At 49.1% G+C, this 9947-nt stretch overlaps 2 protein-coding genes across 3 annotated transcripts; one reads left to right on the top strand and one right to left on the bottom strand.

The window, feature by feature from the left end:
- Positions 1–19: 19 nt before the first annotated feature.
- Positions 20–2492, bottom strand: DXO (decapping exoribonuclease). 2 transcript variants are annotated; one of them, XM_037844781.1, is made up of 7 exons: positions 2126–2492; positions 1523–1884; positions 1137–1372; positions 831–1050; positions 573–708; positions 315–409; positions 20–229 (listed from the first exon to the last, which is right to left on the bottom strand). In XM_037844781.1, exons 1-7 carry the CDS (start codon positions 2135–2137, stop codon positions 79–81), a joined length of 1212 nt encoding a protein of 403 aa, XP_037700709.1. In that variant the 5' UTR covers positions 2138–2492; the 3' UTR covers positions 20–78. The 2 variants fall into 2 exon arrangements, with proteins under 2 accessions (XP_037700709.1, XP_037700710.1); XM_037844782.1 differs by lacking the exon at positions 1523–1884 and having other exon boundaries at positions 2126–2486.
- A 134-nt stretch (positions 2493–2626) lies between these two features.
- Positions 2627–9853, top strand: STK19 (serine/threonine kinase 19). Its single transcript, XM_037844786.1, is given in 9 exon segments — positions 2627–2735; positions 2883–3019; positions 7481–7576; positions 7855–7994; positions 8863–8899; positions 8902–8934; positions 8936–8955; positions 9068–9223; positions 9432–9853. Coding segments are annotated over 9 exon segments (765 nt in total). The 5' UTR covers positions 2627–2635; the 3' UTR covers positions 9478–9853.
- Positions 9854–9947: the final 94 nt, after the last annotated feature.

The raw sequence follows: 9947 nt of genomic DNA, 5'->3' as shown, positions 1-9947 counted from the left end.
ACTCAGCAGGGAGAACCACTTAGAAATATGCTTTTATTATCTGTATAACATAGAGATGGGGCCAGCCCCTGGGAGGCATCAGTCTTTGGGGGAGGGTGTCTCAGGGGATGATGAGAGGTCCTGGGCCATGGCTTCCACGTACCACATGGGCAGGAAGGCATAGGGTGCATCTCGGTGTACAGACACGGTGACTGGGCCACCAGGCTCCCAGGAGAAGAGGTGGATGAGCCTGGGGGGTCAGATGGAGGCACAGGTTGAGGGCAGAGGCTGAGCTGCTGAGACCCAGAGTGGGGACACACAGCCAAAGACCTCACCTGGGGTCATCCTGGACAACTGTACTCTGGGCAAAGCTAAGAAAGGCAGCACAGAAGTTCATGCACACGGAGGGATTCCAGCCGTCACGGTCATTCTGGAGGGGGCAGAGGAGGAGGCAGAAGATTGGCAATGAGGGTGCGGGTGGGAGAAGGGCAGGGCAGACTGCAGCCCTGGAACCTGGACCTATGGTCTGGAAGTGGGGGCCGGGGTGAGTGGGAACACAGTACAGGTGGGAGCTGCAAACGCCATTGCCTTACCCTGACATATTCAAACATCTCCATGGTAGGAAAGCTCTTGAGGGAACTGATGAATCCCTCCGGGTTACGGAAGCCGGCGACAACTTTTGGGACCCCAGGGAGAAATGACTGAGTCCACCATTTCAGGAGCTTGTGTCTGTCAGGAAAGGCCAGGGGTCACTGCCCGGGCCCCTCCATCCTGCCCTCATCTTCCTCCCTAAGCCTCTTTCCCAGCTGTCAATTCTAGGCTCTCGCCCTGCCCATCCCCACACCCAGAACCTGTAGAAGCTCTTCCACTGGCCAGGACTGTGCATCTCCTTGGAGGTCTTGAGCTCCACATAGCAGCTGGGGGGCTGTGTGGATGGTGCCTGGGGGTCTGTGCAGTCTACCTCCCCGGAGAAGAGCAGGGGATGGTTTCCCAGGCGGCTGCGTAGTACAGAGCAGAAGGCCACGTTGGTGTTAACCTCTCCAGAAGGGTCTGGGGAGCCTCCAGGTTTGTCTGCACAAGGAGAGAAGGAGCAGCAGGGGAGGAGCTCTCAATCTCTGGGTAAAGGGGAGGGACCACAGAATAGGGGCAACTCTCACCTGCACACATGTACTGCTCAAACTTGTAGCCCATGTACATAAGCTCCCGGTGGAGGGGTGAGCGAGCAAGCCTCTGAGCCTGAGCAGCTGGAGTCTCCACTTCACTCAGGTAGAGTGTCCCCTGGAACCGGGAGGCTGCCAGCTGCCAGCCCTCCTGCCGCTCATATGGTGTCGTCAACAGTTTTGTCAGGTGCCCCCGCCATGTCACTATGGCCCCTGCCAGCCAGCCTGGACCCCTGAAAGGAAGGAGTTGGAAGCTGCAGGATTGATACAAGCATTAGCTCTGGATGGCTCCCCCAAAGACTAGACTAAGTTCCTTAAAAGGACGGTTTTCACACCAGCTTTGGCTCTCCTAATGCATCTTCTGTGTCCTAGGCTTAGCTCACCCCTCCAGTTGGCCTCTGTGCTCCAGGAGCCAGCGTAGCAGGTGGTCCAGCCCCTCTCGGACCTCTTCATCCCGGGGCTGGTATCGGTCAGCGTATCCGTCTCTGAGGTCAAAGTTGGGGCCTGGACCATTGGCGGGCGGTGGGCTGTAATAGCGCAGGGCTCGGGCATCTCCATGATAGTGACGCTGAGCATCCAGGGAGAAGCAGCCCAGTTCGGAAGGGCGCCGGTAGAAAGGAAAGGGCCCAGAGTAGAGGGCAGGCTCTGTGGGCAGTGAGGGTGCTGGGCGGGGGAGTTTGTTCCTAGGCTCTGCTAACTCTGTGTTCTCAGTCCTTCTCTTGGTACCTTTGGGCTCCATGAGGTCCTAGTAGACGAAAAAATTCCCATTTTACAGAAACTACTGAGGCCTGGAGAAGGGATACTCCGGGTCAGTTCTAGGTGAGCCTCCTGATTGCTAGGCTCTGGCCTTGGAACCTCCAGGCTCCAACCCCTCAAACAGAACCTGGCCAGGTGCACACCCCACTTCTCCCCATGACCTCTGCCCCCGAACCCCAGGCCATCCAAACGCGGTGAGAAGACTGGTCTCAGATCAAGGATCTGGTTACCTCAAAGCTCATCCACCGCCACAGCGCTCTGACGTCATGGCAGGCAGGTCAAAAACCGAGGAGGGTTGCAAAGGTGGTTTTCGGCTTTAGATGACGCAATCTTTCAGCGACAGTGGCAGATAATCCCTAGGGAGCGGGATAGGGGGGCAGGGCAGAGGTGTCGGGCTTCACACCAAGAGGCTGATACCTACCTGGCCACTCGACGCCCTCTCCGCACCGCCCTTGCATCCCCGTATGTGAGTGCTCTTCGGGGAGCCAATCAGCAACAGGCCTTGGCCCCGCGATGGTGGTACCGTGGTATCCGCATTGACACCGCCCCTCGTAACTAGGACCCGAGAGCTGACAGGCTGACGCCTCTTTTCGTCATCACGTCGGCACTGGCCCAACTGGTGCCCAAGGAGGGACGCCCGAGCCTATACGTCACTGTTCTGCGCCGGAAGATCCTATTTTCACGCTCTCCTCTTGGCCCGTAGCCTCACCTCAATACCGTAAAGCCAGAAGTTCCGGGATATGAGCCGCAAGAGGCATCGTCTGATCCCGGAGAGTTTCGGACTGAAGAGGCGGCGGGAGCCAGGGGATGTAGAAGCGGATCCGCTGAGGGGAGAGTCAGGTAACCATGACAACCCGAAGGCGGAGCTAAAGGCCCCAGCTGGGCGTGGCCTCGCCTCTGGTACCCATAGATACTGGGGGACCGGAACCCCCTTAGGTGTATTTCTCCGCACCATTTCACGAGTCATTGACCCGGTCTCTCCCCCAGGGTCGGCGCGCGCGGCTGTAGCGGAGCTGATGCGGCTCTTCCCGCGAGGCCTGTTCGAGGATGCGCTGCCGCCCATCGCGCTGAGGAGCCAGGTGTACAGCCTCGTGCCCGACCGGACGGTGGCCGATCGGCAGCTGGTGAGGGACGTCGGAGCGATGGCTGGAGACCCCTCCCCGGCCTCGCGGGCACTCCCAGGTTCCGCGTCACTGTGACAGTCAGTCGGTCAGCCAGCCATTCGGCAAGAATGGGCCGGGCACTGTACCACGCAGTGCGGTGCTAGGGCAAAGGCTACAGACCCTGTTAAAAGACCCTCGGCTGAAGAGGGCACGGCAAATCACGGAGGTTACCTGAGAATTTGGGAGAAACTAAGTCATTGGACTGGGGATGCAGGCCGACGTCAGATCATGTTGTTTCTGCCTGAAGGCGACGAGCTGGTAGTGAATGTTAAACCTGAGTGGGAGTGATGTACGAGTTGGATTGGAAGCAGGAAGATCAATTAGGTAGATATTGCAGCTCAGAACTGGTGAAAACCCAAGTTAGGAGGGAGGGAGAGGAGAGGTGAGAGTGAGGGATGTGGAGAGTGAGGAAGAGAAAGGAATCTAGGATAATTCTCAGGTTTTCCAGATGACAGATTGGGAATTGGTGGAGCATATAGAGTAGGAGCAGGTGGACTTGCTGTTGAATTCACTTGTTGTATTCAGTTTTGTACAGGTTGAATTGGAGATGCTGTGGAACCTTCAAAAACAAATGTGTAGTACACAGTTGGATATGGGTGTTTGGAGAGAATTCTGGGCTACTGATGTAGAATAATTGGAAGTCACCAGGCTGTCAGTTGTGGTTCGGCCTGTGGTTGTGGTTAAGATCAGATCCTGTAGAAAGAGTGAGTAGAAGAGTGATTTCTAACCTTTTTATAAATGACAGAAGGTGGTGAAAGCTATGGCTCCCCCACCACCACCAAAAAAGCATATATGCCACATATATACAAAGTATAATACAATTTTTATGTTTGGTTGGGGGAGTGTTCACAGATCCTCTGAGGCCCAAATTAAAAGACCCCCAGGTTTAGACTGAAAGATAGTAGGGCCAAATCCAGAATGCTGGGAGACACCAATATTTATAGCAGTATTTTTCAAAGTGTGACTTGAGTTCTACCTGTGTCAGAATTACCTGGGCTGCTTATTCAAAAATATGGGTTCCTGGGACTCACTTAAAATAATGAATTACGATCTCTTAGAGTGGGATCTGGGAATTTTGTTAACTATTGCCCCAAGTGATTCTTAATGTGCCTTAAAATTTGACATCCACTGATGTAAGGGGAAAGCAGAGGAAGAGGAGTCTGTGAAGGAGGCTGAGAAGGAATTGCCAGAGGAGAGGAACCAGGAAGAGTCCAATGTGAAATGAAGAGATTTTCAAGAAGGTGACAGTGTTAGAACCTGTGATTCAAGGCAGTGGTCAGTGAAGAGGTCAAGTAAAATAAAAACTGAAATTGGTTTATTGGATTTAGCAAGTAGAGGTTAACGATGATGTCAGGAAGTAAAGAAGAAACAAAGGAAGATTCCTTATAGAGTATTTGTTGTTTTTAATCTACCAGTGGTGACTTAGAGTTTTTAAAAAACTTTAAAAATCGCATAAAAGAAAGTATGCACATGCACCTATATAGTTTAAAGAATGTTTGTAAAACAAACACCCAGGTCAGCATGTAGAACACAGCCATCATTCCACATACACCCCTCTGTGATCAAAATGTCTTATGTCCCTGGGAGATAATTACTACCCTGACTGGTATGATAATTGTTCCCTTGGTTTTCTTTATACCACTTATGCGTGGTCCATAAATAGCACAGCTTAGTTTTATCCAGTTCTGAACTCAATAGAAATGGAATCATATTGTATGCATCTGTTTATATCTTGTTTTGTTAGGTGATTATATATATTTTTAAATATATATATATTTTATTGAGATTGTGCACATACCATACAACTATCCAAAGATCCAAAGTATGCAATCAATTGGCCATGTGCATCTGTCAACACAATATTTTTTTTCAATTTTTAGAACATTTTCATTACTCCAGAAAAGAAATAAAGACAAAGAAAAAGGAAACTCAGATCATCCCATACCCCTAACTGTGCTCCCCTCCATTATTGATTCATAGTTTTGGTATAGTACATTTGTTACTGTTGATGAAAGAATGTTAGAATACTACTGACTGTAGTATCTAGTTTGCAATAGGTATATATTTTTTCCCTATATGCCTCTCTATTATTAACTTCTAGTTATAGTGGCATACATTTGTTCTAGTTCTTGTATTTCCCTTCACTGGAGGATGGCCAATGGCATTTGGAAAACCCCTGTTAGCTGGGAAGGCACGTGGCTAGCGTCTGCTCCAAGTTCTGGTTTCAAAATGGCTTTCTCCCAGGACATTCCTCTCTAAGCCGCAGCTTCTCTTCAAAATGTCACTCTCAGTTGCTCCTGGGGCACTTGTTCTCTCTTAGCCTCTCCGGAGCAAAAGTCTGCTTTCAAAGGCCATCTTCAAAATGTCTCTGTAAGCTTCAGTTCCTCTCTCAGCTCTTGTGCGTTCTTCAAAGTGTCCCTCTTGGCTGTAGCAAGCTTGTTCCTTCTGTCTGAGTTTATATAGTGCTCCAGTAAACTAATCAAGGCCCATGATGAATGGGCGGGGCCAACCTCCATAGAAATTGTCCAGAGTCATCACCTACAGTTGGGTGTGTCGCATCTCCAGGGAAACGCCCAATCAAAGAATTACAATCTAATCAACACTAATATGTCTGCCCACACAAGATTGCATCAAAAATAATGGTGTTTTGGGGGACATAATACATCCAAACCGGCACAGTGGGCTTGGGCTTTAACTTCTGTACCCTCTCCCCTTCTAGGCTGCCCAAAGTACAGCTCAGCTTTGAAGTTGCTTTTCCAGGATGAGCGAATACTTTTAAATAAATGACAAGGTTCATGGGCAAAACTATGGCTCTTGGCCAAATCTGGCCTATGCCTTTTTTGTATATAAGGTTTTGTTAGTATACAAGCTACACCCAGTTGTAGAGCCATAAAGACCATGTGGCCCACAAATCCTAAAATATTCATTATCTGGTCATTTACAGAGAAAAGTGTGTCGGCCTCTGCTTTAAGAGACTGAGTTTATCTCTTTGGAATTTTGTCTTCTCTCAGAGCTTAACCTGATGATTCCTCAGGATCTTGTAATTTTTTGTAAATTCTTTGATGCTTTCAAGAAAGTGTGTGTGTGTGTGTGTATGTGTGTGTGTGTGTGTGTTTATCATTCAGCTTCTTTAGTTCTTCTCAGAAGGTTGGGTTGATCCAAATTATCAGACCTAATTTTCTGTTCGGATCCATATGATCCACGGTTTAATCTGTCCATAGACTTCAAAAATTCTTATTATTTTATTCTTTAATTTCTAAAGTTCTACTTTTTTTCCTTTTCAAATCTAGATCCTTTTTGGATGGTTGTTTTCTGTTCTCTACCAGATCTTTTCATGTTTGTCTTTTTGCATTAAGCATAGAATGTGTGGTTACTTTATAATATGTATTTGATAATCCTGAAGTTTTTGCTGATTGGTTTTTGGTTATGGTGCTGCATTTCCTAATGGTTAATTATTTTTTCATGTGCACTGTTCTTTGCCTTAAAAAATATTTGCAAGATATCTTTTAGCCTAAGAGGATGATGTGTTCCTCTAGAGGATTTCTCTTTGATTTCTCCAGGTGTCTTTAGGGGCAGGAACACTCTGGGAAGATACAAACAACATCTATGGCTTGAGGATTTGGGGACCCCACCTTAAATCTGCACAAGGCAGCTGTGATTCTACTTCTCAGAGATTATTTTTCCCCCATTTCCCCTTGGGTTTAGATCCCAAGACAGCACTTCTATAAGAAGTGCCCTGGAGGTGTGGGGTGGGGCAAGTTAATTCTGGTCACTCTTACCCTGAGCACAGGGGTCTTTGGAGTGACTTATGCTCTGACTTTTGTTTCCTCTCACCCCCATTAGATCATCAAAAACTGGGATACAAATTTACCAGATCAGCAAATACCCCCCTGCCCCAATTATTTTTTGAGTTCTTACTTTCAGTTAGAAATTATATTTGTCTGGTAGTTACTTAGTATTCTTGTGGGTTTTTTTTTTTTTTTTTAATGCTAAAGCCATTTAAAAAATAATATTTTAGCCAGCATTTTCACTAGTTTTCAGTGGGTAGGTTGGTTTTTGCTATATTCCTGGAAGGAGTCTTGGTTTACTTTTATTTGTTTTAGACATTTTATCCCATACTTTTCCCAATTTGCCCCCATCCCAAATCTAGACTATTAGTTCTTTAATCACTAGTTTATCGTAGTTTCTGGCATATATTTGGGCTTAGAAAATATGTATGGATTGTTTGACAGACAACTGGTGAGGAGGATGGATGGGGGGCTAGATTGGAAAAGGCCTCTTGGCGGTCAACCCAGTTATCTCCCCCTTTACTGAGAGAGAAACTCCCCCAATTCTGGCAAACAAAATCTTCCCATCCAAAACTGTATAACAGAGCATCATACCCTGACACCCTTCTTTTCACCCCCATTTGTCTGGAGACAGAAGGAGCTTCAAGAGCAGGGGGAGATCAGAGTTGTCCAGCTGGGCTTTGACTTGGATGCCCATGGAATTATCTTCACCGAGGACTACAGGACCAAAGTGCGTGGGACTCTGTGTGTGTGTGTGTGTTGGGGGTGGGGGCAGGGGAACTGGGGTAAGAAATTTTAAAAAGAGACAGTTCTTCCATCCCCACCCTAGAGAGTGGGAGCAGGGCTCGGGTGAGTAGAAATATGAAGGGGAGGGGGAGGGGGAAGGAGGTGGGGGAAGGGTATGAGACATTGAAGGACCTGAGCAAGAGGGAAGGAATGTGGTCTGGGGGTACACGTGGGTGTAGGCTGAGGCAGGGCCCAGACAATGACCCTCGTCCCTGGTTCCAGGTCCTCAAGGTCTGCGATGGCCGACCTTATGCTGGAGCGGTACAGAAGTTTCTGGCTTCAGTGCTTCCAGCCTGTGGGGATCTTAGCTTCCAGCAGGAACAGATGACTCAGACCTTTGGCTTCAGGGACCCAGAAATCACGTGAGACTTGGGAGACCAATGGAGTCCAGGCATTTGGCACCTCCCTGCCACCCTCCAGTCCCATCCGGCTTGTCCTTTCCTTCCGGGGTACCTGCCCCTAAAAGGCTAACTCTTCTTTTTAGTAAAATGACCTAAGTTTGTACTCTTCCACCTAAGAGAGGAAGCCTGTCTTACCCGGGGCCTTGGAAAGAACCCTGGACTAGAATCCAGGAGATGTGAGTGGCTACTCAAATGTATCCAGGGGCCTGGCTGAAACCATAAATGCCTGATACGAGTTGTGCAGGAACTAAAAGGATACCTGTTCCCTAGAGTGTGCACATTCAGATTAAAAACCCATAAAACTGTCAAGAATAAAAAGTATAATTCTGGGGGGCCTTATCTGGCTGAGACTTCCTACTTGGTAACCCATGGTACATAGGAAAGCATTTTAAATGTTGTAAAGTGCTGGTCTCCTGTAGGGAAGCAGGCCTGCAGGTGGCTGCTTTCAGTAGGATTGGCAGGAGCCCTGGTACGGTATGAGTTACTTCTCCCCTGGGAGCAAGAGGGAGTGTTTGTTAGGGAACACAGTCCGGGGAAGGCTTCTGAGACGAGAAGCTGTTTTAATGAATGAATAACAATAACAGAAAGAGAAGGGATAGAGGGAGAGCATCTCACAGAGGGAACCAGCAAAGGCATGGAAGCCCATAAGCAGCGTGGTGTGAGGAGAGAAACTGCCCCAGCTTGGGGTTTTTGTTATCCAGGCCTCTTGCCTGGTTTTCCATGTTTCTGGGAACTTGGTATCCAACATAATGGGTGAGGATAAGGAGGGAAGGAGGGGGTGGTTCTCAGAGCCAAGGGCTCATCTCTCCTGGCCTCCCATGCCCCTTAGGCAGCTGGTGAACGCTGGCGTCCTCACTGTCCGTGATGAGCTGGGAGCTGGTGGCTAGCCGTGCCTGGAGCCTGGGAGATTCATCAAGTATTTTTGTTAAAGGTACCCCTGTCTGTAGCCCAAATCCTTAGCCCTCAAGAACACCTTTGACAGCTCCTCAAGTCTCCAGGCCCTATTCACGTTTTCCCCTCTCCTGGGCCACCTCTCTTCCAGGGCGCCAGGCTGTCCTTGGCATGGTCCGGAAGGCCAAGTACCGGGAGCTGCTCCTGTCGGAGCTTCTAGGCCGGCGGGCACCTGCCGCGGTGCGGCTCGGCCTCGCCTATCATGTGCATGACCTGATCGGGGCCCAGCTGGTGGACTGGTGAGTCCTGCCCCCCCGCCCCCTAGCCGGGTGACACAGAGCAATGATCCAAAATTGGTTTTCTCCCTCTTGGGCTTAATCCATTCATGAAGCCCAACTTCTCTCTCATTCTTCTCTGGAACTCAGGAATATCTCTTGCCAAATTCCAAGTTTTCCCCAAACCTTGAGCCTGGGTAACTGGCCCCAGCTTTGTCTTTCTCCTGCACAGTATCTCCACCACTTCTGGAACCCTCCTCCGCCTGCCAGAGACATGAGGATTCTGCTCGTCGTTGAACATCTCCTCCGAATGGGGCAAGAGGGTCCCTGGAGTGCTGGCCAGCAGTGTCTGAGACAGGGTCACTTTGGGAAGGCTTGGGAGCCAGGATGACTGTTTGACTTGCATCTGCACAAAGGGTCTGACGTGACTGCTTTTGTTTACATGGGCTCTGACCCAGCGGTGGGGTTTGGGCAATGCTTCCCTGCCCTTCCATGGCAGACACTGCCAAGGCCGTTCATGTAAAAAAGTGCTGATGTTATTCTGTCTTGGGATAGCAAGGTGGGATGTCTGGGGAGGCTGGTTAAGGAGGGCAGGGTTCTCTTCCTTATATGTTGGTGCTGAAATTGCCAAATAAAGTATTTCTGCCCACGATAGCTTTTGGTTGTTCTTTCTTTAATGTGATACATGTATCTGGGTGCCTCATTTGTGGGTAGAGGTAAAGCCAAACTTAGGCCTGAGCTTTGCTTC

This window comes from Choloepus didactylus, chromosome 7 (assembly GCF_015220235.1).
Source record: "Choloepus didactylus isolate mChoDid1 chromosome 7, mChoDid1.pri, whole genome shotgun sequence".
In the NCBI taxonomy this organism is placed as follows: domain Eukaryota; kingdom Metazoa; phylum Chordata; class Mammalia; order Pilosa; family Megalonychidae; genus Choloepus; species Choloepus didactylus.
This window is presented reverse-complemented; position numbering and strand designations above follow the sequence as displayed.

Excerpts from the sequence above, each read along its gene's own strand:
- DXO (XM_037844781.1), bottom strand. Across the intron at positions 1,051-1,136 it reads TGAGCAGTACATGTGTGCAG|ACAAACCTGGAGGCTCCCCA; the intron begins GTGAGAGTTGCC and ends CTCCTTGTGCAG. Across the intron at positions 410-572 it reads AGATGTTTGAATATGTCAGG|AATGACCGTGACGGCTGGAA; the intron begins GTAAGGCAATGG and ends TGCCCCCTCCAG.